General features: G+C 45.9%; 3 protein-coding genes across 3 annotated transcripts in view; 2 read left to right on the forward strand and 1 right to left on the reverse strand.

Annotated features, from left to right (window-relative positions):
- Window positions 1–1,929: 1,929 nt before the first annotated feature.
- Window positions 1,930–11,980, forward strand: DPH7 (diphthamide biosynthesis 7). The gene is made up of 9 exons (XM_035341629.1): window positions 1,930–2,151; window positions 2,388–2,524; window positions 2,971–3,058; window positions 4,896–4,990; window positions 6,662–6,828; window positions 7,373–7,445; window positions 8,248–8,313; window positions 8,514–8,686; window positions 9,920–11,980. Exons 1-9 carry the CDS (start codon window positions 2,014–2,016, stop codon window positions 10,528–10,530), a joined length of 1,548 nt encoding a protein of 515 aa, XP_035197520.1. The 5' UTR covers window positions 1,930–2,013; the 3' UTR covers window positions 10,531–11,980.
- A 775-nt stretch (window positions 11,981–12,755) lies between these two features.
- On the reverse strand, window positions 12,756–14,086 carry MRPL41 (mitochondrial ribosomal protein L41). Its single transcript, XM_035341625.1, has one exon. The coding sequence runs from the start codon at window positions 13,987–13,989 to the stop codon at window positions 13,582–13,584; it is 408 nt and encodes a 135-aa protein (XP_035197516.1). The 5' UTR covers window positions 13,990–14,086; the 3' UTR covers window positions 12,756–13,581.
- A 339-nt stretch (window positions 14,087–14,425) lies between these two features.
- PNPLA7 (patatin like phospholipase domain containing 7) overlaps window positions 14,426–27,665 on the forward strand; it is a 125,461-nt gene continuing 112,221 nt past the window's right edge. Inside the window, exons 1-9 of the mRNA XM_035341544.1 lie at window positions 14,426–14,464; window positions 14,648–14,704; window positions 17,051–17,116; window positions 17,549–17,636; window positions 18,258–18,340; window positions 20,819–20,907; window positions 21,332–21,472; window positions 22,856–23,015; window positions 24,574–24,654. Coding sequence (XP_035197435.1) covers window positions 14,669–14,704; window positions 17,051–17,116; window positions 17,549–17,636; window positions 18,258–18,340; window positions 20,819–20,907; window positions 21,332–21,472; window positions 22,856–23,015; window positions 24,574–24,654 — 744 coding nt within the window. The 5' untranslated portion in view covers window positions 14,426–14,464; window positions 14,648–14,668. The remainder of the gene's footprint in view (window positions 14,465–14,647; window positions 14,705–17,050; window positions 17,117–17,548; window positions 17,637–18,257; window positions 18,341–20,818; window positions 20,908–21,331; window positions 21,473–22,855; window positions 23,016–24,573; window positions 24,655–27,665) is intronic.

Consider the following 27,665-nt stretch of genomic DNA (forward strand, 5'->3'; position numbering starts at 1 on the left):
TCGTATCCAGGTAGGGTGGTACTGCCTATCTATCCCAAACACTCAAAAGTCACAATTCAGGCTGATAGAAATAACTGCTGGCTTACGGAACAGTCTGAAATAATGTGTTGCAGACACACTGTTCACCTTCTGATATTTGAGCCTTTAATACACCCATGGGGTTATACTTTCAAGTTTTCCTCTGTGGTGATGACCTATTTTTAAATGAAAATGGTGAAGGAAAAAGGGCAGCTCAAAGAATTAACTACTCACAGGTGGCATGGAAATGGTGTAAGACATTGCCTTGGGGCTGGGAACAAATGTTTACCACCTATCAAAACAGGCTTGAGAGAGGACAGGAGGCTGGCGTGATTAAACAGCAGAGCGTGGGATGCTCTTATAGCAAGAAGAAATCCTTTATAAACTGAACTTGCGTCCAAGTGCAGAAGATGGGAAGAATAAGATTTGGCAGGTTAAATGTGGAGAAAAAATAATGCAAAGGAAAATGGAACTTGAAGAATGTTCAAATCATAAAACAAATAATTTTGAAACATCAAGAGCAGAGAGACTGCCCGAGTCAAGATGCACAGTAAAGCCTGGCCTGAAGATCCAGCAGACAAAAACAAGTGAATTGTTACAGGTGTGTTTGCTGTGTAAGAGCTGAGGGAATACATACAGGAATGCTTCCATATGGGGAGCTCATCTGCTTAAAACTGGAATGTTTTTCAGAGAGATTAAAGTTCAGATGAAATGAGCAGTAGCAAGTTGCCAGGACCAGACAGTGCTGCCTACGAGCTCTAAGGGAACTCAAGGATGGATAAGCTGAGCTACCAGCGGTGATGTGCAACCTTGTCTGTGGTACCAGCCACATGTGTGATAACAGAGTCCAAAATGAGCTTTGGGGCAGGTGAGGCAAAATACAGCTGGGTAAGTGCAGCACTTTCCCTTAGCAAATCTTTCCCTTAGCAAATTCACGGATACTACATGCAGCATCAGTGGCTAAATAGGGGGCAGGCATCAGCACACATTTGTACAGGCAAGTCCTGCTCCAAAAGCCTCTTGGAATTACTTTCCTGACATCAGTGAAGGGGATAAAGAGGATTTGGCTGCTGTGCTTGGGCTCCCCAGCTGCACTTGACCATCAGCCTTGTTTGAGGCACTTGAAGAAAAGCTGCTGTGGGAAAGGGGGAGGGCCCTCACATGGGCAAACAGTGGGTTAAAAGACGAAATAAAGAGTTAAAGGGATTTTTTTTCTTTCTGAAGTCAACAGTTGTATGCTCAATATATTAAAACATAATCGTGAAAAAGTAATGAATCAGGAAGGTGATAACATCTACTCACAAGGTTCTTCAGGGTAATAACAATACTAGAAGCTGAGTGAAGAACTGTGGAAAGACCTTAAAGACCTTATGAGGCTGACTGGTAGACAAACCCTGGCATCAATAAATGAGCGATGCTTATGGGGAAGTGCCACAGGATGAGCCCTTGCCTAGTGCTTTGGGAGTGAGCCCTTCGGCTGGTGGAACAGGCCCACGGGTGAAGAACCGAGGTGGGAGTTGTGCGGGGTGGTGTGCGGCCGTGTGGGTCTCATGCGTGTCTCAGGACCGCGGGGCCATGGGAGAGGCTGAGGATAACGGGATCCAGCCGTGGCCTGCAGCAGTTGAGGAACATCCGAGCAGAGATGGGTGATGGGGAGAGGAGGGAGGTCCTGAGGGGCGCTGGAGCGGCCGAGAGGACAAAGCGGGATAGCGCCGGCTTCCCCTGGGGGTTAGGGACAAGAGCCCTTCGCACACGGCCCTCGGAGCCCTGCCTCGGGCCGCGCCGTGCTGGGAGCCCCGCGGGTGCAGAAGGAGCCCAGGGCCGCTCTCGGCGCCTCACGGAGGTCGGCGGGACCCGGGGCTCCCCTCCTGGGGCCGGTCCCGCCCCGCTGACCGGGAAGCAGACGGGCGGCGGATCCTCCCCGTCCCGCTCCGCCCCGCCGCGGAGGAGCGCGGCTGCCGGGGCCGGCGGGGCGCAGCATGCGGGCGGCCTGAGATGGCGGCGCCGTGCCGGACGCGGACGCTGCAGGTGGTGGACACGGAGTTCAGCGCCGACGCCGTGGAGTGGTGCCCGGTGGAGGGCTGGCACAGCATCCTGGCCTGCGGCACCTACCACCTCCGCCCGCCCGCCGCGGTGAGCCCGCCGGGGGTTGGGTTGGGGGGGCTCCCGCCTCAGCCGGGCCCCACTCGGGCTCGGGGGGCCGCGGGCGCCGCGTGGGGAGCTGGGGCCTGGCGGCGCTCCGTAGTGCTCGGGAGGGGGCTTCAAAACGGGAGCCCTGTGCCGTGCTCTCACCTGGTCCTGGTGCGGGGAGGTGTGGAGGAGGTAGGGGTGCTGCTAAGCCCCATTCTTTCTTCTAATTGTTGGCGTAGAGCGACTCCAAAGGAAGCAATGAGGCCTGCGACCGGACAGGGCGCCTCTACCTGTACCACTACAACGAGGAGCAGCCTTACATCCCGCTGACCGAAATCCAAAGGATAGACACCGCTGCCATCCTAGACATCAAGTGGTAAGGCTGGCCCAGCAAGGCTTGGAGCTCGCAGCAGCTGGAGACCACAGTGGGGCCTGCTGCTTTGGGGTCCCTTTTTGGCCATTGGTATGGCAGCAAAGTTCACGTTTATTAGTTAAACTGTCCTTGACTTCTCAGAGGGAAGCAGTTCACTTCAGTGAGCAAAGACTGCTTGTTTCTTTGTTAAATTCTTTGGATTGCTTATGAGCAGCTTGTCAGGGGCTTTGGATGTAATTTGTCAATGATATATTGCAGATTTCCCCCATATGTGTAATATTTTCCCCCGGTACAGGCTTGTGGGAACTTTGAGCCTCAGATTTTCTTCATGAAATTTTTTGATCAAGTACCTTCTTCTGCATCCTAGAATAAATGTTATGGCTTTGCTATCTTTCTTAAACTGAAGACAGATGTACACTCAGGACTTGTTGAACTGTTGGATCTTTCAGGTGCCATGTTCCAGTTGCAGAACATCCCATGGTTGGCATTGCAAACTCAACAGGGGCCGTGGAGTTCTGCCACCTGACTGGAAGTGAGGTAGGTGGCTGTAACGTCTGCTGACGCTGAACCTGTTTTTAACTCAGATTTAATACAGCTCTAGATTTATTAGCAATGCTCAGGGACTTTGCAGGGAAAGTATATGGTTTTCAGGTCTTTCTCAGTGGTCTTAGTTTTTTTTTGTTTTTGTTTTTTTTTTAATGCTTCTTTTGTCTTTTGCTAACGCTTCTCATAAATGCCACAAACTTATTCATGGCACCAAGAAAGACTGGCCGGGCTCTACCACATGCAGGGTGTGGGAGGTGAAGGCATGGGGACAGGAACAGCAAAACTTGGAAACTGTTACCAGTTTGTGCTGGTTTCGCTCGGGTGGATGACCGAGCTCCACCACAACCGCTCTCTCACTCCCCCTCCTCAAAGAGGAACAGGGAGAAAATACGATGATAGGGGCTCAAGGGTTGAGATAAGGACGAGGAGATCGCGCAGTAATTATTGTGATGGGCAAAACAGACTCAGCATAGGGAGATAGTAAGATTTATTGCCTATTACGAACGAGCTAGAGAAGTGAGAAACAAAGGAAAGAAACCAAAAGCACCTTCTCCCCCCATCCACCCTCCACCCTCCTCCACCTCCTCCCCCCCGAGCGGCGCAGGGGAACGGGGGAATGGGGGCTATGGTCAGTCTAGAAATTCTTCTCTGCTGCTCCTTCTTGGTCCCTCTCGTCCCCTGTGCTGTGGGGTCCCTCCCACGGGATGCAGTCCTTGCTGAACTGATCCAGCGTGGGCTTCCCACAGGCAGCAGCTCTTCAAGAACTGCTCCAGATATGGGTCCGTACCACAGGGTCCATCCCTCAGGAGCAAACTGCTCCAACCTGGGTCCCCCACGGGCAGCAGCTCCTGCCAGGTCACCTGCTCCTGCGTGGTCTCCTCTCCACAGGCTGCAGGTCCGGCCCGGAATCTGCTCCGGCAGGGGTCTTCCACAGGCCGCAGCCTCCGTCGGTGCAGGCCCACCTGCTCCACCACGGTCTCCTCCGCGGGCTGCAGCGTGGAACCCTGCTCCACCGTGGTACTCCATGGGCTGCAGGGGTACATCCTGCTTCACCATGGGCCTCACCACAGGCCGCAGGGGACTTCTGCTCCGGTGCCTGGAGCACCTCTCCCCCTCCTTCTTCACTGACCTTGGCGCCTGCAAGGCTGTTCCTCACTCCTCTCACTCTCCTAGCTGCTGTGTGGCGCAGTGTGTTTTTTTTCCCTGTCTTAAATCTGCTCTCACAGAGGCGCAAACAACATCACTTATTGGCTCAGTTCTGGTCGGCAGTGGGGCCCTCACCAATCATGGGGCAGCTTTGAGATCCTTCTCACAGAAGCCACCCCTATGGCCCCCTGCTACCAAAACCTACCATAAACCCACTACACAGTTAGTCCATCTTTACTCTCCAGTAGGGAAAGCAGAAGGTGCAAAGTTGTTAAAAGCTGGGAAGAGTTTTGGAGAAGGGTTTTTCTGAATTGGCAGGAAAAGGGACTAATCGAGAGAGCCAGTCCCACAGAGTGAAGAAAGGGAAAACCAGTCTGTAAGGGAATTCAGCAGTCAGATAATCAGTTCTGAACTTCATCGCTCACTAAGAGGAAGCAAAATTTAAGGGGGGATGTGGTAGGGTGTGGAAAGCAAAGGGGTCAGTGTGCTGTGTCTGCATAATGTTTGTCCTTTAGCTAGTGATGAGCAATTGTACATTGCTTTGGGACGTTTCATCTCTTCTGTTGTGTGGGACCCTACTGTGCTTCTCTGTCTCTGGAAGACACCCGCTGTAGGTGCAGGCAGCACATGTTATGTACTTGCTGTCTTCTCAGTCTTAACCCCTTCCTTTTCTTTCCAGTAGAAGAACAGCTGCATGTTGGAGCCATGCTTCAGGGTCGATCTTGGTGCACAGCGTCTGGCCTTGTCTTTAGACTGGTCCACGGGACGAGAGCAATGGTGAGGATGGGAAACAGAGGCTGCTGTCGAGGTTTTTGTATGTGTGACAGTTCACAGATATAAGCTGAGGCTTTAGTTGAATGAAACTGGTGTCTTTTTTTGGGGAAGTGGCTTAAGGCAGTCTTGCAGCCTGCTGCATTGCTTTACCTTCTCTAGAAGTTACTGTTTCCAGAGAAAGGGTAACAAAGGAACAAGAAAGTATACTGTGGTGACTGTAACAAGAGCAGAGCCTAATCAAACCACAAATCTGGGGTTGTGCAATGGTGAATGGCTGCAGCTGAGCCAGAGACATCTCTTCTCTTTCAAAAGACCACAGTGGGATGCAGCTCGATCCACTGGATCCAACTCAGCTTCTCCATCTACTTTTAAAACAGCTGAAATTTCAGTGTGAAGTTCTGCTTAAACAGGGATAGTAAGGAAATACTGCATATAAGAATTTTAGCCACAGTTTCACAAGGAACAGAAGAGAATTGTTTTGGAAGTGGCTTCTTCATCTCTCAAATGCTCATGCAGTTGATTTCAGAAATGGCATCACTGCATTAAATAACATGAAGTAGCTGTCCCCTGGAAGGGCTAGGGTGTGTGTTTTCTGTAAGTTATGTGCAAAACAAAGAGCAGTGCCTTCAGTGTAAGGCTGGAAAACAGGGGCCCAGGCAGTACTGTGCTTAATGTTGAAGGGCAGGTATTCGGTTGCTTTTGCTAATTAAAGCTGTTTCTGTGCGTGTGTCTTCTGTGTTGTTTAATGAATAAGTAGAATTTCCAGTTCTACTTTCTTCTTTACATCTCATCTTCCTCTTGCTTCTGCCCTTCAAGATGAATGATGTTTGCCATGATGAAAAGCCCCTTTGAAGCCTGTCACTGTTAAGTAACCCCCTCTGGAAGGTGAATGTGCAGCCTTTGCCTCTCAGTAGAACTAGTGGGAAAGCAGGGCTAGGGGGTGACTCCGTATCTCTTGTGTGAAAATTTGGGAAATTTAATATGGTTTAGTAAGCAGTGTATGATGGAGAACTGGAAAGAAGCCCCAAGTCACCAAAATCAGTGCTTGCAATTGCAGGTAACCAATCAGAAGGTGCCATGTGCACATCAGGGAATGTCCTAAAATCTGTGCACTGTGATCGGCAAAACTTTTGCTGGTGTTTTAAGTACGTTGTGTCCAGAAAATGCAGCAGTAGTGTGGCACGGGAAAAGAGCAGGAAGGGTCAGGATCTGTTAGCGCTTTGGATGCCTCTGATAGCAGTGAAGTAAGACACTTATTTGTACTCCAGAAGAGGGAAGAGATTCTCAGAGGTCAATCTGGCATGGAGGGAAAAAGAATCCTCTTCACATGGAATTAATTCATTTTAATATCAAGCACATGAGAAGTCAGGTTAAGCATGTAGGGGAAAGAAAGATCGAAGGTGTTTTTCTTTCTCTCAAATGAACATGAGCAGATTGCTTCCTCTGTGAGGTCAGGGAATGAGCACGACCACCAACGCAGATGATTTAAAGATGGAAAGCTGAAAATGACTGTATAAATGCATGCATCCCCCCACTGCGGTACCAGTTTCTCCTAATGTTCAGGTGAATCAAACATGCTACCTGTCTATACTTTGGCTGCTAATCTTTACTCTAGCAACCTCCTGGGACACCAGTTTCAGTAATTTCTTATGTTTTCTCTATGTTCCACTGCAGTGGGTGTCCTCTGCGAGTGATCAGCAGTGATTCAGAGGGGAAGCTGAATCTGTTCTCCATAGATGAATCTGCTCCTTCTGTGAATGTCCTGAACCAGTGGGAAGCTCACAAATTTGAGGCCTGGATTGCTGCTTTCAATTACTGGAACACTGATATTGTGTATTCAGGTTTGTAAGCACTGGGAATTGCAATTAGGGTGTGTTTTAAGGGGACGCCTTGTTTAGGGATGTGTGTTCCTTGGGATTTTACTTTCCAGGACTGGGTATGCTGCTTCCATCACAACTCTTGAAAGAACTGGGGCCTCTGCTAGGGTCAGAAAGCTTCTTGCTTGTGGGAAGCAATTGGGGTTAATTAGGGGAAACCTTGTCTTTTAAAATGTGCTTTGGTTGGCTACTGGCAAAAAAGATGGTGATGTGTTAGGGTTTGCAAGAGAGCCAGAGAGATTCTAGAGTCCAGTGTTTTTTGCTTCTGTTTTTTTTTTGTTGTTGTTGTTGTTTTTTTGCTTACCGAAGTGAGGGTATTGTTATTGCATGTCTCTTCTCTTCTCTGGTGTGGGGTACTGTGAGCCTCAAATGATAGCTGGTATGTCTGTTAAACGCCCTGATACCCTAGGGCTGAAAAGCATTAGCTCTGTGTTAACTGTTTTGCTTCTGTGCCTTGCTGTGGTCATTTGGGTGGTGTTTAGGGTACCTGTATTTTGTCTGTGTGCAGGAGGAGATGACAACCTGCTAAAAGGCTGGGACACCAGGTGCAGTCCAGAGACTCCTGTCTTCACCAGCAGGAGGTAAACAAGCTATGCCTGCAGCTGGACCCTAAAGCTGTCGTGTCCCTTCCCAAGCTATGTATGCAGAGATGAACAAGGACCGTGGAGTCCTGTTTGTGCCTCCTATGGGACAGGGAGAGAGAAATCAGATTTTTCATCAGGATAGCTTCAGGTTGAAAATTTCTTTCCATGTCCTTCAAAACAATCGATAAACTGCTCACTTCCAAACAGGAAGATGGTGATGGCTTCTTCATAAAAGAAGAATCATGATTTATGCTCTTATTGTGGGGATTTTTGTGTGTGTTAAATTTGGATATATTGTTGTGGAAGGTTTTTAAAAAAATATTCTCCAGTGTTCACTCATTCATTATTTTATTCTGGAGATATATGTATTTTGTAGAATATGATTAAAACAGTATGTACAGCTTTTCAGTGAAATTTTATATGTAGCCTTAAAACACTCTGGATTATGAAAATATTAATGTTGAGAGTAAAGTCTTCTGGGAATTGAGTTGTTTTGGTGAACTTCTGAAGAATCTCAGCAGAACTGCTCTGAAGAGCAGTTTATGTTACAAATATTACTAGAAAATATTCATGCCAAGAGACTGTTTGGGCAGAAGTTTTGCTCTGGATAAAGTGTTGGACTGTGTAGATGGAACTCTGCCTGGGCATTTAATTGGGCTGAAATTTGAGTTCACCTTACTCTCCTTTTTGGAGACACCTTCATGCAGTAAACTGTACTCCGAATGCTTGAAATTCAAGGAAGAACCCCTCTCAAATCGTGTATCGTCTCTTCCCTCTGCTGTATGTTGCTCTTTTGCAGACATTCAATGGGTGTGTGCAGCATTCAGTGCAGTCCCCACCGGGAGAATCTTCTGGCTACTGGCAGGTAAATCCCTCCTAGCTGCTCTTCACTAGTGTGATTATCCCCCTCGGTTACCTTGAATGTGCTACTGCTTCCCAAGCTGTGGCTTCTCTAGAAATTCAGTGAGATGAAGAGCATGTGATATTTCCTAATTTTCTTCTGAACCTGTTGCACTGACTCAGCTATCCTGCTCATCTGCATATTAATTTGTGATGCATCTGCAGCTACGATGAGCACGTGCTGTTGTGGGACACCAGGAACATGAAGCAGACGCTGGCAGACACCCATGTTGAAGGGGGAGTTTGGAGGCTGAAGTGGCACCCAACTTGTGATTTTGTGCTGTTAGCAGCCTGCATGCAGAGCGGATTCAAAATCCTGGACTGCCGTGGAAGCATGGGTGAGTGTTCAGTGAAAGAGAGATGCTCTTGCGCTACTCTGCTGCTCTCCTTTCCTGCCTCCAAGTTAATGGGGAAGCTCCAGCTCTGAGCCTCCTAGAAAGATCCAGATATTGTTAATAGCCTGAGACATTTATTCCAACTTAAAGTAACAATTCCAGCTTTTCCAGACCTACCCTCCCTGTTGGCATGATAGGCTGTGCCAAGGCACTGTCATTATTCATGCGTAAATCTCTCTTAGCTTCTCATGGGAGCAAGGCCTGTTTGCCTTGGTGTAAAAGCACTACTTGTTGACGTGACCATTCCGGTTTGTATTCATCTTGGTGGCTCAAAGAGGTTCTTGTGAGTATCAGGTGATGCTTTGCTGTCAGCAGAAGTTACTGACCTGCTGGTGAATTGGTTATTGCCTCAGAAAGGAAGTGCTGTGCAGCCTGGTTCATCTAGAATAGCATGAATAAGCCCTCCGCAGGAAACAGAAGGTATTTATGCGATTAAAAAGCTGTTTGCATTTACATTACAAAAACAGTCCGCATACAATGGTTGCATTGCTGGGCTTCTCCAGGCCTTGGGCAGATCCACAGCTTCTGAACTGAGGATGACATTTCTTCTGTATAGGGAAGGGAGGAACTTGATGTCCACTTAATATCAGAGTCAAATGCTGAAAGCACCCGGGAAGAACACATCTGCAATCTATTAATAACCAGAACCTGGTCTGCCAATCTTATCTGTTATGTTTATGGCTAACTGGAGATCGCTGTATGATCTGACTGGTCTTTCTTGAGCCTGTTTAGGTATTTTGAATAATGAAGCTCTTAAATGTCATGCCCATTACCTCTTCTCTTGTCTGCTCATGGAACTGGGGAAAATCAAGGCTAGTGAGAGGTGGCTGAAGAACTGTCAGGAGAGCCAGTACCTTGTTCCTTCTAGGATGCTTAACTCTGTTGTCAAGAAGGTCTTAACCAGTTCTGGGGGGCAGGACAACAATTCTTGTATGACACTGGGACAGGCTCCTCGGGGCACTCACAGCACCGAGCCTGTAGGAGCTCAATGCTCTCAGACATAGGGGTTGATTTTTGGGTGGTCCTGTGTGGGCCAGGAGTTGGCCTTGTGGGTCCCTTCCAGCTTGGGATGTTCTGATCCTGTGACAAAGTCAGTATTAGAATGGCTTGCAAGCAGTCTGCAACAAACTGTTTCACAACTTGATTTCTGCTCATTTCATTATTATTATTTTAAAGCGGAGAACATGGAGGAATGTATCATCCTGTCATCCTACGTCTTGCACAATTCCTTGGCCTATGGGGCTGACTGGTCAAGACTCTGCCCGAGGGATTCCTTGTCTGCAGCCCAGGACTCTGCTGCTACATGCCAGTCTTCGGGGGAGTTTGTGGCAAGACCAGAGGAAGGAGACGAGAGACTGAATTTGCAGGTTCGAAACCTGAAGATAATTTACGAGTCCCCTACAGCTACTTTTGATGTAATATTGGATGAGGAGAGCGAGGGCCCTGTCTTGCCGCTCAAAGATGAGGTGTGTCCTAAGCTGTCTGGGGATCCTGACCTGGGTAGGGAGCCTGGTTTAAGGGAGAGTTCGGGCACTGACCGAGGGGGAGACCCTGAGTCAGTCGGCAGTTCTGACCCGGGAGCTAAGAGACCCAATGGAATGAGCCTGGACAGAAGTGACGATTCAGCCAGGTCTTCAGACAGTCCAAAAGAAATGAGCATTGTAGCAACCTGTTCTTTCTATGATAATATCCTACACATCTGGAAGTGGGAAATGAGCCTGGCCACCCCGTCGGAGATGGCCAGTACTAGATCTCCACCTGAAAGAACGGTTGAAAGTTTGCATTGACAGTCCTGAGGGAAAAGGGTAGGAAAATTTCTGCACTGACAGTAACATCTAAGCTTATGCCCTAATTTCTTTTGTTTTTTTCCAGTTCTTATGGTTGAGTTTTTAAGTCTTTAGAAGTCAATACTGATGGAGTTATTTCCTGATGCTTTTATTTTCAGCACTGAGGAAAAAATCTGTTTTGAGAAGCACGGTTGAGCACAGACACATTTATTCAGTTTTCCCTTAATGTACTAATTCAAAGTAGGACAGCCTTCCTCTCAGAGGCTACCTGTTTGTACATTATGTTGGAATCCCTTCAAGGCTGGTTTGCATTTGTATGGTTGAAGCCTGTTCTCCTCCTTCCAAAACAAACCAAACTTGTCTGTGCTCCTCCATGTAGCCAAACACAGACGATGTGATCAGAGGTTTCCATACATTCCTCAAAAAAGTCCATGAGTAGAGGCTTAGACGTGCATGTAGCTTGTCGTGTGATCCGTGAACTAGCATGTTCTTTGAGAAGACACTCAAAGGCAGTCCAGATACTGACAGTGCGTTGTGCTTGTGGTGATACTTAGTAAAAAGAAATTCCTTTTATGGAAGGAAATCCAAACTGACTAGTGTGACAGAGAGCAGCTCAGCAACAGGAAGCTTTGTTCCAATTAGGGCCTTTCTTGTAAGGATTCTGGTATATCTGCACACTCAAACTTTATGTCAGGCTCATCACCTGGATGCAATCTCACTTTATCGCTCTCCAAGCTAAGCACGAGCTGGCTTAGCAGAACTTGTGTAGGGAGCCCTGCTTGTATTTTAGTGCCACACTTAATCAACTCCCTCCCCACCCCGTAGGCATCAAACCATTGTTGTTGTTTTTTTTTTCCTCCGTATTAAGACGTACATTTAGGTCCAAAGTCAAGATCTTACAGGTTTTTTTCAAAGGTGAACAGCTTTAAAAACCTCCAAAAAGTATAGGCAATGTTTCCTGACATTTTTTTAAGTTCTAAGTACAGAAACCAAAATCTTAACAGCATTGCCCTAACTACCTCCAGGAATGGCTGCAGAATTTCTCATGGTTACTCCATTAGCTTTCTTTTTTCACTGTGAAATATCAGCAAAACACCGTTTCTGGAAACACTTTTTCTGTTTTTAATTTCCTTCTAGAAACAAAAAAAAGCTTAGATTAGGTAGGTAATTTCTAGCTTGCATGGTTTCTCTTTGAGAGTCCTAAAGAATTGGTTGCCTGGAGGGAAAGAAACACCAGCAACAACTTTCTGTAACAGTGCTGCATCTAAAACGAGGTACAGTAGATAAGAATTTTACTGCTTTGAAACTCTTTTTTCAAAGGTGAATGTGTATTTTAAAAAACTCTCGAGCGCTGTTACATTAAGATTCATATTAGTATTGTGAACAAGAGCTTTTGTTAAAAAACACCCTATTTTTGGATGTTTCTAAAATAAAATCAATTCAAGTGATTTATCGTTCTTGGTTGTTCTTTTTTTAAGAAGCCCTTCATGCTTTGGTTGGATTATTGCTACATTTATAATCACTAAACAACATAAAGCCTGTGTTGTGTTACAACCCACACTGATCTAAGACAAAATAATTTGTTACTAAGAGGGGTGATTCACTGCCTTTAGTTCTGTGTCTTATTCTAGGACAAAGTCCCTCAGAACACTACCGCTGGCCTCATTCCACCACGAAAATCAGCTATTTGCTCTTCTTGTTTCCCATCTTTAGCCAGATGGTCCACCTGAGGACCTCCCTCCCCGTCACATAACAGCTCGGTTTCTTTAAGGGTGGTTGGCAGCGTGCTTGTTCTTCAAGAGACCAAGTAGACAAGTATTTGGGGTTTCAGCCCTGAAGGCAGTCCTGCCAAGTGGAAGCACACACAGCATCCCTCGCCATCATCACAGCTGTATCCAGCCTTGATGGTTTTGTTCTTAAAAAACACTGTAAGGACTTATCTGTCGGTCTTCGTTACAGACTGGATGCTCAGAGAACGTAGGTAACATGCATCTTTTCTCCAAACGTGAAAAATTTCATTTTAATTAAGTTACCCGATACTCAAGCTTTGCAGTACTTTGTAGTTAGAAAGCCTCATGGGAAAAAAAAAAAAAAAAGTACGTTTGGGCAGTGCTACAGCCTCCACACAGAACTGCTGCACAGAACCACTTTACCAAAAACTCCAGTACTTGAGTGTCAGGGAAAAACGTTATTTCCAGCAATTTACTTAGAATTTAGCTATTTTAACTTCATAAGCAGCTGCATATAACTCTTAAGTGCTGCCTGTACGTGTTTCATTTTATGAGTTGTAAAGCATAGCTCTTTCAGGAATCTATGTCAAAGACAGTTCTTGAGATGTATTTCAAATTTAAGCATCTATCTTCAAAGGTCAAGCACCTGCACTGCTAAGGAACAGGCACTGTAACCATTAACCATATCTTGATTTACTTCAGAAGGGTAGTTTTAAGTCTTGGGAAGGTCTGGAATAATTGTGACATTCAATATAAGCTACAGCTCCTGCTCCGAGAGCTTAGGGTAAGGCTTTGTTAGAGGTCCTATCCCTGTTTTAGGGGAACCTTTCCCTTTAGCTATGGAGAAATTAATTTGAGCATTCTGCTTTTGGCTGTGCTTGCGACTTGCAGCAGAGCTGTGGCAGTACTGACCAGGGACGCTTTGTCTCGAAGTGGCTCATTCCACAGCTCCAGACTCTCCCAGAGGCAGAGGAGCCCTCCCTCGTACCTGCAGGTCAGGCACATTTGCTTCTGCGGCCTGGAGAGAAACTCCCTCCTGCGATTACCTGCATGTGGTCAATCATATCTTGTCTGAGAGCAGGACACCCACACGTGCAATTATACATACTGTGCAAGCCAACTAACAATTTCCCTGCTCACTGATGGGGAACAAGCTGTCAGTTCCCCCACCGCGATTTAAATCAGACATTGCAGAAAGACAAAGCAGTAGGATCAGCGTTTAATGCCCACAGAAAGAAACAGTCCCAGATTTGCGGGCGCAGGCCAAGTCTCTCCCACCACAGCTCGCGGCAGCGGCTGCGGGCAGCCCCCTGCTCGCTCCCTAGCGCACGTAGTTCTTGGGGAAGAGCTGGAAGAGCTTGCCTTCCTGCGTGGGCTCGAAGCCGTACTTCTGCAGGTCGTTGGGGTCGAAGGCGCCTTCCTTCACGTCCTTCTCGATGCGGGGCGCCACCACCTCGCTGAAGAGCAGCTTGGCCGTCAGCGGCGGCTCGGAGCCCTCGGGGGCGCGGTACGAGACGTAGGGCTTCAGCTTGAAGCCCGCCAGGTCGGGGACGACGAACTGCGGCACCATCTCCTTGACGAGGAGGAACTTCTTGTTGGCGGTCAGCACGCCCAGCTTCTTGGCCCCGCGGCCCTTGTTGTGGCTCCGGGGGCCGCGCTTGCTGGTGAACGGGGACATGCGGTCAGCGCCCCGCACCAGCCCGCGGGCCAGCTGGGCCAGCAGCCCCATGCCGAGCGACCGAAGCCCCTCAGGAAGCGGCGGGACGGGAGAAGGCGGCGCTGGGCTGAGGGCTCCAAGCTCTGCCCCAAAATCCGCCTCCCGCCGCCGCACCGCTCTCCTCACACTGCCCGCACCCACACCCCGCAGCACGGCCCACTCCTACTGGCCGGAACGCGCTGACCAATCCGCAGCGCCCGTCTTAGCCTTCTCTCGGCGCGGGGCTGGAGGAGGCCAATCAGCAGCGAGGAGGCCGGCTGGGTGGGCGGGGCTTGCCCCTCCCCTCAGCGGCGGGGGCAGGCGAGGGGGCGGGGCCGGGCCTGGCTTCGGCCCCGTTCGGCCGCGCTCGGCCCCATTCGGCCCCGTTCGGCCGCGCTCGGCCGGGCCCGTTCCCAGCGCGGGGCCGCCCGGGGGCTGCCGGCGGTGCCGGTACCGAGACCCCCGGCCGCCGCCTGCCTGCAGCGAGGCTTTTCGTTGTTCCCCGCAGGTCTGTGAGCGCAGCGGAGAAGCGGAGCTTCCACAGACACCAGCCCCGGGTCGGGGAGGGGGGCGCTGCGCGGCCCCCGCCCGCGGGTTGTTTTTTTTTTTTTTTTTTTTGCCCCAAAAGGAGCGCGGGGGGTGGGGGCGGGGCGCGGCCGCTCCCGTCGCTGAGCTCGCCTTCTTCCCTCAGGTCCCCGCAGCTCCGCCGGGCATGGATGAAGAGGAGGGCAACGGCACCAGCCTGGAGGTACGGGGCTCGCTGCAGGTTTTTATTGTTTTTATCTTTCCGCATTTCCCGGACCGAACCCCGGCGTGCCTCACCTGGGAACGCTGGGAGCGCGGTTCCGTGCGGCGGTGTCAGTTTGCAAGAACTTGTCCTCAAGTGGGTTTTAACCTTCCAGACGTTTCAGGATCGGTCCCGCTCTTGGTGTATTTTATTTTTTTTTCAATTCATTTTTACCACAAGCCCTTCCCTCTTTGCTTCATGTTCTCAGCTGTCAGCAGAACGACACGGTTTCTGAGTGCCTTTTGCTTGATCATAAACAACTCGCAGTCCACCGGGGCGCTTGTTGCCTTTCCTGTAATGACACACAAGGGCTGCGATAGGAAATAGTCGTTGCTGGAGCTAAAAGCTACGTACAGCATGCTCATGGGCAGGTAAAAGACGTTTTCTTGTGAAAATCCAGTATCTGCAGTCAAACTGTAGGTGTGTGGCCAGGTGTGCCCGTGAGCCACAAGGAAGTCTGGTGTTCTGAGGAATTCTAATTTAAGGTCCTGCTCCCTGCGCCAGGGGAGGCTTTGTGCCGCTCCCTGTGCGGGCATGGCTCACTGTTTACCTTTGATTGCAATGCAAAGTTCTTAAGTTCTTGCTGGAGCTGCTGGTTCTGTGCTCGGTACTCTGGATGGGTGTGAGTGTTGCTTACGTAGTTCTGCGTTTTTATCTACTGTGAAATTTTCATTAAGAGAACCTTGGAAAAAGCAGACAAATTATTTTCACGTCAATACATACCCGTAGCCTATCACCGCTTTATTTTCCGGTGAAGTGCCGGTCTTCTCAGGGATGTTCAAAACAAGTTTTGAGTCCGAGTGTTGTCTGAAGGCTTCTGAGGACTAGGTGAAGTCCTTGAACGCAGGTGCTGGTAGTGGAGGCTCCGTCCTGCAGCCGTGGGATGTTGTGGCTGTGCAGGGCTGGTGATTTAACAATTTCACAGCTGTCCCAGGGGCTGTCTTCTTATGAATAGCTGCTTACATGGCTCGGGTGCCTGTGAAGTCACATCCTTCTTGTTGGCTTTCCCTGCTGTTCCCGAAGGATCCCTGCATGCTGTGGGGGGAATGCCGTTCACGCTGGTGTTGGTAATAAGCCATCTGTGGGCCTCTCAGCTTCTCCTGGAGCTCTGACCTTTTTCTTTCTCGTACTGACTTCTTGTACTGTGATATGAGGGCTCTGTGTGTGCCTGTGTGCGTTTTGGTTTGTCGTGAATTTGTTTCTACTCACTCAGCAGCAATGTGACTGTCAGTTGGTGACTCCTGTTTTCTGTGTTACTTGAGCTCGCTCAGGCCTGGACAGTAGCAGAACTGTGCGCAACCCTGACGCTGTCAAGGAGAAACAAACTAAGAGACCACAACTGACCCATGTTGCGAACTCGCTGGGCTTTGCCAGACTGTATTGGTGGCTAACAGCTTTTCAATTTTTTTTTATTGTGACTTTTCACTGCCATGCCACTAATAACAGTCTGACACTGGTAACAGCGATAGTTCGAGGGTGTTGGGAACGTTGTTGGTACGCTGTGTTAAAGCGGCCTCAGAAGATAAACTCTCATCTGTCAGCATTGGCTGGTCAGGCACTGCAAACCTGGAATGAACTTTGATGAGAGAGACTCTCATGGTTTGGTGACTCTCAGTGTGCACTTGCAGTTTTCTTTTAGTTGCAAAGCTAAATTAAGATGTCATCCAGATCTGGAACTGAGGGCAAAAACTGGGACCAAAACTTAAGATTCAAGTACTTGTAAGGTTTGAGTCAGACTTAAGACTTACAGGCTGGTATGTCCTTGTACTCTTTCTTTTCTTACTTGTTCCTAATATTTGGTTTGGTTTTTACCTCTGCTCAGGTAAGTTTTGAGCTGTCAAACTTACAGCCTTTATAACTTCCACGTTTTTTTTCCCAGAATAACAACAATCAGGATAGCTCCCAGGGCTGTATACCTGAGTTAGAGCTTTTACCCATGTGCACATCTTCCTGGTTTATGCTGAATTTCATCTGCCATTTTATTGCTTATTTTCTTAGTCTCATAAAGTCCTTTACATTCCACTCTTGTCCATATTGCTCTGAGTAATGTAGTCATAAAAAGAAAAGCTATCACCTCACTGTCTGACCCTGTTTTAGCATGGTTTAGGAACTGACACCAATACAGAACTCCAGTACTGGCCCCTCTCCACCGAATGTGTTGTGTTTCAAAGTGGATGATAGTTGAAAGAAAGACATTGGAAAATATAATCAAGTTGTGTTGTGTATGGCAGAGCAGACACAGAGATATTTTCAAGGAGGCTTTTTGCCTTTTGTGGGAAACTAATTTCACTTTCCTTTTGGTGCTAGGCTGTGTTACCAGCAGGTGGAACACGAATTCTTCAATTTGTAGAAGACAGAATACAGACTACTATGGTAACGTACAGCTTTAAGCAGCTGCATGAAAGACTGTGTGTGCATAAATAGTGCGCTCTTGCTTGTAAGCTCCAAGAACTCTGCTTTGTCAAAGTTGAAGTCTGAGTAGACTGAGAGGAGTTTTTGTTTCATTATTGTTGCTGTGTGTGAGGCGGGAATTAATTCCTCTTATTTCATCCCGTGTATATTTAGCTCATCAGCTCATAGATCTCTGGGGGGAAGAATGCTGAATATTTCACATATAAGCTTATGAAGCACTGATATAATTTAAATTTAAGCGTCTTGCATGTGTGATGTTTCAGTTAAAACTGAAATATTTATGAACGTGCTTGATATTCAGGCCACTTACTGAGCTAAATGGTCTCCAAAACATAAAATAGCTTTCAACTACAAAAGGCATTAATTTGTTTCCCCTGTACATTCTTCTCACAGCTGACTGGAATTGCAATTGGGGCTGCAGTTGCTTTGCTCCTGATAGGGGTTGTTGTGATTGTCATCTACAGAAGAGTGAAACAGTCTAGTAAGTACTCGACAACAATGTTTAAAAACAGTTTTCTCAGTATTTTTTCTCAGTAACCTTCAGTATTTTTGTAGCATTACATGGTAAATTCTGGGTCTATTTGTAATATCTGCTGGCTGTGAAGGTCCTGGCTTCAGAACTTGTGTTGATACACTTACCCAGCTGTGAATGTCAAATTCAAAACTGTCTTGTGCAAGACACCGGATACTTTTGTTTCTCTAGTGTGTGATAGCCTTCATGTCTCTTGGCTTACAAATAATTTGAAGCCCGCTGTGATTTCACTCTTCAAATAATGAGACACCAGTGAACTGGAGGTTTCCTTTTGTGATATTAAAGTCCCCTGATCTCTCTACCTGTTTAGAGAACCTTTTTACCTCCCGCAGTGATTAGGTGGAGCCTTAAGCTAGCTCATCCCTACTCTGGCTTGGCTAACAGGAGCTGAATCGTGAGGTGTCTTGTGCTGGTTTGAATTCGAAGTGCTGGCCACAATAGTTTGCTTCTTAGCAGACAGGAACTGTGGCTATTGTGGAAGTAACAAAGCTGACAACTCGTGCTTAGTCTTTTTTCCGCCTGTAACATAAAGCTGCAGATGGCTTCTGATGGGAAACTTCTCTGTTTTAGAACAACTTCAACCACATGTGCCTCAATACAGATTTCGCAAGCGAGACAAAGTGATGTTCTACGGGCGGAAGATCATGAGAAAGGTAAGAATGTTTGGCATGGTTGGAGGGACGTAAAGATTAAAATCCAGTTTAGGAGGTCTGGTAAATTTTGAAATATTTTTCTTGCTTAGTCTGGCTCAGGATCTTTGACCTATTAAACTTCCCTGAAATTTTGGGGATGTGTCAGAACTGCTGGAATTTTGCCAGAATTGCGAATGGAACAGCAAAAGCTTCTCTTTCTGATTAAACCTTACCTCCTTCAGGAATATTTTCAGACATCAAGGTTAGTGGTGAATCAAAGAATATTCCTCTATGGAATTGATAGCTGATTATCTATAATAATCTACCTATCTTTCTCTGTATTTAGAATTATATTCAAGATATTCAGTGTCTATATTCAGGATTGTCCATTTCAGATAACGACTTCTAGTGTGGTCCTTATGTTCAAAGCTGACGCTGTCTTTCCCGTGTTAGGAGATGGCCTGTCTATCTGGGGAGCACGTACTCAGATTTATCTTTCTGCAGTCTACCTATGAGGAGCACTAACCCCTTCAGTATATGAGCCTTTGTTTTCCTGAATTGCAAATAAGACTTTCAAACTATAATTATAGACTGTTCCAGAGAGCTTTATCCAGTGATTGAACTTTGCCTTAGATTGCAGCAAGGAATGTTACGTGTGCCCTAGGTTTCTTGTTTTGATGTTTGACTCTGGCTGATAAATTGGTTAAATCCTTAAAGTCTGTGGCTGCCTTTCTGATACTTAGTTCTTTTTTTTTTTTTTTTTTTTTTTGTCTTTACAGTTTCACTTTGTCTTTTTCACTTGTAACAAGAAGGTTTGAACAGACATTTCCCGTGAACAATTAGGTTAGCCTTAGTAGGCATCCTAGGTTTTCACCACTGACGGTCTGGTTTCCAGTTAACTGAGGAGGTTAATGTTCCTGCCTTGCTTCCCTTGAAGCTGTTTAGTGTGTGCTGAATGTGAGATTCTTTTTTCCCCCGATTGACAGTACCACCATGGCCAAAAGAACCAATCTTTTCAGAGGATTGAATGGCTATGTCAGTGCAGAGATGTGCAAGTTGTAAGAAAACCAAACGTGATGGGACCTTGGTGTCGAGGTGACTTCCTTGCTCAATACTATCTGTGCCAAAGTCTATGTAGCAACTTCTTGGAGTTCTAGTACATACGATGTGATTGAGAGAGCCCGACTTTGGAAAGCTGCATCTTACTCAGATGGGGACTCTGAATTCTTTCCAGAGTAGCAAATGGTTATTGCTTGCTTGTAGTCAGCTACAAATGGCTGGGGGAAGAAAAAGGCAACTTAGTCGTGACTGCGATGTGTGCTCCCTACCCGCTGTCCTGCAGAGTCAGATCCAGGCTGTGGGTCTGGTGGGGTCCCCGGCCCCTGGGACCTGCAAGGCAGGAAGGGGCTGGAGCGGGCCCTTCAGGACCACGGGAAGAGTGGGGCTGCAGGCGTCCTCACTGTCTGTGGGACAGCCAGCTCGAGTCCAGCTGCGTGCTCACACAGGCACTGCTTAACAATGTGTAGAGAAATAAGGTACGGATAAATAACCTTGCTTTGTCAGACACTGCTTGTGGAGGAACGCTTCCTCTTGTGGGCTGCCACAGCCCTCTGCCTCATGTGCTTTGCTCAGATGAATTGAGGGCTTTGGGCTTATAGACAGCGCTGTTTTTAAAACTGAGCGTTCTGGGACCGGGCTTCTGATATTCATAACTTCATAATTTTCATATTGTCTGACATGTTTGTATAAAGCTGCCTAGGATTTCACATGGTAAAATCATTTTTGTTTTGGGGGGGCGGGTTGAAGGGGTATAGACCTTGCCTTTTGCTTTTGCTCCCGAATGAGATATATAGAATATTGCAAGCTGCTGTTTGGAGTGAAATCATGCATTTTTGGTAAAATGCCAAGCTTTTACTCTTAAAAAAAAAAAAAAATGGAAAGAAAAAGGAAAAACTCTCTAAACTAATTGAAGATTTTTTTTTTATTATTTTTTTTTTTTTGGTGAGGAAAGTAGTAATACTTCGGTTATTCAGGAGGTATTTTCTTGGTCTTGCAGTTGTTGCAATTCTCCAGAGGGTGGCACTTAGTTACTGTGAAAAGGAAGCAAAAGAACTGTGTTGCTGTTTGTCACCAGGTGAAAAATGAATCAGGCCCTGGTGTGTTAACATCAGACTGCCAAAGGAATACTGGAACTTTAAATGTTACTTCTCAGCTTGATGTTGGGTGTTCCTAAGTGAGAACTGTGTAGCTAAGGGTTTCTTTTTCTTCACTGCCATCCATTACCACTGTAGTAGTTGCTTTTCAAGATCAAAATGTACTCTGCTTTATGTCTAGAAAGAAAGTGATCCTGGAGTAGGTGTTGTTCCAGTCCTCAAAGTCTTTTATTGCTTCACTCTACTCACGTTCTAATGACCTGGTAGATAAGTTGGATCTTTTGCAGGGTTGGAGCTAAGGTTTTGGTTTTTAGTAAATGTTTCTGGTTTTGTTACTTCCTCCTAGGTTACAACCCTTCCGAACTCTCTGGTTGGGAACACTGTGCCTCGCCAAAGGATGCGGAAACGGGCAAAAGTTTTAAATCTGGCAAAAAGGTACTTGGGCTTTTGGGAAGGGGAGAATTCATGCGATGGGTGCTGTTGTGTGTTTGTTGTGTTGTGTGTGGTGGGGTTTTGTTTTGTTTGTGTGTATGGGGTGTGGAACCAATCCCTAGCACAGTGTTTTCCCATTGCTGTTGTTTTCACAATCCTTTGGTCTCCCAGCTGGGCATCGGCCTTGCATTCTGCTGGGAAGTTTGTTGAAATGGCGTGGGTGCGCCTGCAGCATTGTCTGTAGTTTTGCTGAAGAAGGCAGGAAGGGAGCAGTCGGAGAGTGGAACACTGCTGTCTTATCTGTGTGATAATGTGTAACTTGGCATAGTGTGCTTTTGGTACTGCGCTCAGCCTATGGTGCCCGTGTACAGCTGGCTGCTAAGGCAGATGAGCTGCCACCCTGACCTGGTGGTGTTTTGATTTGTAGGATTCTGCGTATCAAGAAAGAGTGTCCAACTCTGCAGCCCAAGGAACCACCTCCCTCTCTGCTAGAGGCAGATCTGACGGAATTTGATGTAAAGAATTCCCATTTGCCATCGGAAGTCCTGTACATGCTTAAAAACGTTAGGTAATGTTAAATGGAAAGATAACTTTATTTTGCTTTTGATGGATATTCAAGTGGTATAAATATTCTTGCTGCCTCATTTAAAGCCTTAAAATTTATCTCTGTGTGGTCAGAGTATTTAAGCAGTTGAAAGAAACGTCTGATGAAAAAGTTAAATAGTTTCCAAATTTCTAGAAACTAAGAAAATATTGGAGTGCATTAAAAAGAAAACAGAGTGGGATGGGGGAGACAGTTTAGTGCCTAAATTTGGAGGTAGTAAGATTTTTCTAATGTGAACAGATTTCTGTTAGTGCATTTTTAAAATTTCCTTTAGACAGTATCTGACCATTTTTTGTGCAAACAGTCATAATTAGTAAATACTAATTGGCTGCCATATTGACAACTTGCTAAACTGCAGATTTTTTTACTTGTCTAGCTAAAAAGGTTACAAATAAAATCAAAGCCGACTTAATATCCACAGCCCTCTAAAGGGGTGATAGGAAGGTCGTTGTGCCAATTCAGTTAACTGTTGATATTGCTGACAAAGCAAAAAGGAAGAGTTTCAGATCTGAAACTTTGGTTTTGTTTGTATATGTTAATTTTTTTCCTGTTACAATCTAATTTAGTCCCAAAGGTCATACATAATAGATGTTTTGGTACTCTAATAAAATTACTTTGGTACTGTAGTAAAAGTACTATTTAAGTCATTTCTCCTGTGGAATTCTGACGCCCTATGACTAATCGATGTTGCAGAAGAATTAGATTGATTGATCGTGTTAAGTGTGAGCTAATGGAACTATATGGAAGGCCCTTCTGGTGCTGTGCACAGAATGCTTAGGTTTAAGATGGAGATTTCCTTCTGCCTGGTGGTGACTAACTAGTTTCAGTGTCACAGGAGTCCAGTTGCACGCTGCCTGCAGGAGGCAGTACAAATTTACAAGGATACAATGATGTGATTTTTTTTTCCTTTAGCATTTCTCATGTGTTCTGGTTACATTGGGGTAGCTGTACTACAAGGGGAAGTTACAAAGGGCAGCTTTTGTCATACAATGTGTAAATCTGTTGTGGGTTTTTATATTTCTTCCCCTTGAAAAGCCATGCTAGCATTTGCTTGAGGAAGACTAGGTCTACTTCCCTTTGAGCCTGTTGGCATTGTTTGGCGTGATGTTCAAAAAGGAACTCCAGTATTTACACTTCTCAGCATTTTACAGCACTCCTGCATTTCTGTCTTGGTGACTTCTGCACTAGGAAATGCCAGACCACTGTACTGCTGTGCTACAACTTCCTCTAAGGTCTTTCGTGAGGGCTTTGGTGATTTAGGAAGGATTTTCCAAGGGTGGTGACAGTTTTAGGTTTCCCTTTGCATAGAAGGGGGAAAAAGCTAATATTTCATTTTCTTTCCTGCAGGGTCCTTGGTCACTTTGAGAAGCCTCTTTTCCTGGAACTGTGCAAGCACATGTTTTTTGTGCAGTTGCATGAAGGTGAATACATCTTCCGTCCTGGGCAGCTTGATAACAGCATCTATGTTGTACAAGATGGAAAGCTGGAAGTTTGCATTCAAGAAAACGTAAGAATAAACTAAGTCATGGTTCTAATGATCTAAAATTTTCTGTTTTCTTTATATACTTTTGTGGTGGTTTTACTTGGGTGGGCAGTCAACCTCAACCACAGCCGCTCTCTCACCCCCCCCTTCCTCAAAGGGGAGGGGGAGAAAATAGGATGCAATGGGGTTGAGATAAGGATGGGGAGATCCCTCAACAATTATCGTGATGAGCAAAATAGATTCGAGTAGGGAGATAGTAAGATTTATTACCTATTCCTAATAAGGTAGGGAAGAGAGAATCAAAGGAAATAAACCAAAAATGCCTTCCCCATCTGCCCTCTTCCACCTCCTCCCCCCAAGCGGTGCAGGGGAACTGGGAATGGGGGTTGCAGTCAGTCTATAGCGCTTCATCTCTGCTCCTTCTCGGTCGTTCTCTGCCCCTGTTCCACGTGGGGTCCCTCCCATGATATGCCATCCTTCCTGACCTGATCCTGTGTGGGCTTCCCACAGGCAGCAGCTCTTCAAGAACTGCTCCCACATGGCTCTATACCACAGGGTCCATCCGTCAGGAGCCAACTGCTCCAGCACGGGTCCCCCACGGGTGGCAGCTCCCCCCAGACCCCCTACTCCTGCATGGGCTCCTCTCCACGGGCTGCAGCTCTGGCCCAGGGCCTGCTCCTGCGGGGGCTCTCCATGGGCCGTGGCTTCCTCCAGGCCACATCCACCTGCTCCACCGGGGGCTCCTCCACGGGCTGCGGCATGGAGATCTGCTCTGTGTGGGACCCGTGGGGTGCAGGGGGACAGCCTGCTCCACCAGGGGCCTCACAGGCCACAGGGGAACTGCTGCTGCATGCCTGGAGCACCTCCTGCCCTCCTGCTGCACTCACCTTGGGGGCTGCAAGCCCGTTTCTCACTCCTCTCTCTCCCAGCTGCTGTTCCCCAGCAGTTTTTTTCCCCCTTTCTTAAATCTGCCTCACAGAGGTGCATACAACATGGCTTGTTGGCCCGGCTCTGGCCAGCGGTGGGGCCCTTACCTAACATGGGGCAGCTTCTGGATGCTTCTGGTTTCTACTCACAGAATCCAGCCCTATGCCTCCACCCCCCCTTCCTACCAAAACCTTGCCACATGAACCCACTACAGCTTTTCACTTTTTTCCTATTGTACTGCTTATTGATATGTAATTCTTTAATAAAGGGAGCTAATTTTGTTTCAGAATGAAGAAAGCTCTTTTGTTTTTCTTTGTTACATAGCAAAGACAAGTGGGTGACATCTACCCCTAGACAAAAGAGGCTTCTAGTTTCCTTTAATTTATCACTTCCTGAACTGCACTGGAGTGTCTTTGAATGTCTTGTGGTTTTCCTGCTATTAGAATGGTGGTTTACAATCTGGGTGATGTGAATTAGCACACTTCCATCAGAGCAGAGACAAGACTAGCATCCAAGTTCTAATGGGGCCTATTTCTGTTAGGGCTGTTCAGACTATCTGGGAGAATTATAGCAAGTTAAGCTTTCTAAAACACTCTGTATATGGCATATATACACATCTGCGAGCCTATAGTAATCTTCTCTCCTACACTTGCAGGATGGAACCGAAGTGGTTGTTAAGGAGGTGCTGGCAGGAGACAGTGTCCACAGCCTTCTCAGCATTCTAGATGTTATCACGGTAAGTCTTTGAATGTGTAGGCTTCCTGCTGTGCTGTCTTATGTCACTGAGCCTGGTGTAGGAGGAGAAGTAAATTTTCAGCATTACTAGGAAAGAATTGGAGCAGCTAAAGTTTCTTTAACCAGTCCTTTTTCTCCTTTATAGCTGTAAACTGGTTGTGTAAAATGTATGCTTAACAGTATAACACTGGCTATTTCTCAACAACTTTTCTGGTAAACATCAGGGTTTGAATCTTCCATTTATGTTTGGAAAACCTGAGGTACAGATTTTGATTTGCTCAAGGTCACAAGGAGGTCAGGAGAAGGACCAGATTAGGGCCCAGAGTTCCTAGGTTTTATATGGTTTGACTTATTACTTAACAAATTTATTTTTATTTACTCCAGTGAAAAGAATCTGACAGTTGTTATTATTGTAATTATACTGTGAAACCAGTTGATGGATTTAATTTTTTCCTAATATGTTGGTGTTGCTAGTGACCATCTGAAGATTTTGCTCTGTAGCAAGCGATAGGATGAGCTAAGTGCTAGCTGGTTGCACAAATTAGCAGTGTGGGTTTTGTTTCAGGTGGAATTACAGTGATAGGTTTTCTGAAATTGTCACAGCATATCTTACTTAGGAATGCCTAAACTGAAGGTGGTAGATTGATCATCTTCAATAACATGCAAGCACTTGAGTGCTTACTTGGAGGGTGTCAATAGCTGAGATTAAGATGAAAATCTAATCAGTAAGCTGTTTGCATTTGACATTGATTCTCTTATATTTGTCTGTTTCCTTTCATTAAATAGTATCCTTACCATACATGTGAGTTTTAATGATTCTGTAAAGTGTTCTTTGCCACTTCTAGACGAAAGCAGATACTACATATTTATGTGTGTGTGTATAAATAAAAATGTCCATTAAACCTATTGAAAGTAATAATTTTTAAGCTAGGACACACTTTCTTCTGTAGAAAGCAATGGCAAGTAAATAATTTGGACTGTACAAGTCTGCTTCTTCCTGTCAAATCCATACTAATAGCAGATTCAGAGGTATTTTTGCTATTGATGCTTCCAACAGTAAATTTTCTTAAGGACAGTATCCGAAAGAGCAGGACCACCATGGAGAACCTGAATACTAATCATACTCTTTTCCTGTATTCTTATACAAAAAGAATTTAATGTTCTCTTCAATGCTGATTTTCTGTTTCTTTTTTTATCAGGGTAGATGTCATTCATTTCTCTTTTTATTTTCATTCTATAATTTTTTCTTCATTCTTATTAGTGAATACACCAGTAGTGAATCAGAATAGAAGAATTATTGAAAGTCTGATTAAAAGGCGCTGTTAGTGTGCAGAAGAGTATAAAACCAAGAACCTTGCACACTTTCTTTCTAAAGTGACTTGTTCTAATTTATTTTGTACTACTCCCTCTTTTCTTTCTTGTTTCCTTGCTTTGTGAACTGATTGTTTTATTTTAGTTTTGCCTTCCCATTATGCTTCTTATTCACTTGGGTATAGGAGTAGCATGAAACTGGGCAAGGAGTGGGAAAGTAGTATTGATCAAAATAGAGGAGGTTTCTCTGTGGCAATTGGAGGTATTGGATGAGTCTTAGAACTTCCTGCAGATACCATGCCCTTAACATTTTATTGTACCACCAAACACGTGGATCTGAATTGAAGTGAGACTTTGATTTGTTTGAGCTGGATTGGTGATTTCTTTTTCTGGTTTTGTAACATAGGACATCAGGCTTGTCTCGTACTTGGTTGAGAGATGTGCAAAAAAGTTGAAGTTGTTGTTAGAAGTGCTGCCATTTGTAGTAGGACCCAAAGGCAGGGCATGTAAGAGGTAATTTTCCTATTTAATTGCCTAATTTTAAAAGTTTTCTTAGATCTACTAATCAGAAATACCATCTCTGAATTAAAAGACTTGTTCTACATTTCAGTTGTTCTGAGAACAGATAAATGTTGCTGTCTCAAAACTCAAAAGTGAAACTGGAGAATTTTTAATCCAGGTAGATGCCAGCCCTTTCATGAGACTTTGAAACAGTTCAATGTTACAGTTTAATCTGACTCTGAATTGATATGGCCTTAAAGAAGTCTCTGAACTGGACATTGTTGATGTCCATGCAAGTGTTTTCGGAAGTTGTTGCTGAGTGCTCACCCTACACCTGTCCTTTTTTCCCCATGTTCTGTTTCCTGAATGATGAGTTTTTCCTGAGCTAAATGGGACAAACAAAGGCTGCGTTTCAGGATGGCTGCTGGCACTATGGGTTTTGCTGTTCTTTTGTCTTCCATGAGAAAATGGCTTTTCGAAAACAGTGAGCAGGAGGCATAGCTGGAATAAAAAGGAAATAGTCTTGATTAATTGCCAGTGACTGAGGGGCAAAAAATGAAAGGCTGAGGAGTAGAAGAAGCTGGAGAAAAAAGTCACCTGGATAAAAAGGTGAGCCTGCCGGCCTCAAGTTCATTTGAGGGGCAGGAGATAAGATGGGCAAATTTGCACCAGGGGAGATTTAGGTTGGATATTAGGTAGAACTTCTTTACTGAAAGGGTTGTTAGGCATTGGAACAGGCTGCCCAGGGAAGTGGTTGAGTCACCATTGCGTCACCAGACGTTTAGATGTAGAGCTTAGTGATAAGGTTCCGTGGAGGACTTGGTAGTGTTAGGTCAGAGGTTGGACTCGGTGATCTTGGAGGTCTCTTCCAACCAAGATGATTCTGTGATTCTGTGGGTCATAAGAAGCAATTGATTGTTGCAAGAACGTTGGGTAACATCTTCCTCTGGACTAAACTGACTCTTCGGAAATCTAAGCAATGGGAATAGGGAGAATGTGCCATATTTTTGGGTACAAAAAGGAGCTATTGCTCCAAGCTGGAGAATGTAAGGCACCTGTGTCTCTACTAGGAGATTTATTTTGGCCCCTGGCTGTCATCTGGATTAAACTACTACTTCAGCTGTGACATTTGTCACCTACAGTATTTAATTACTCTGCAGGTCTTAGAACAAGACAGACGTAAATAGTTATCTGCTTTGA

This window comes from Oxyura jamaicensis, chromosome 17 (assembly GCF_011077185.1).
Source record: "Oxyura jamaicensis isolate SHBP4307 breed ruddy duck chromosome 17, BPBGC_Ojam_1.0, whole genome shotgun sequence".
NCBI lineage: Eukaryota > Metazoa > Chordata > Aves > Anseriformes > Anatidae > Oxyura > Oxyura jamaicensis.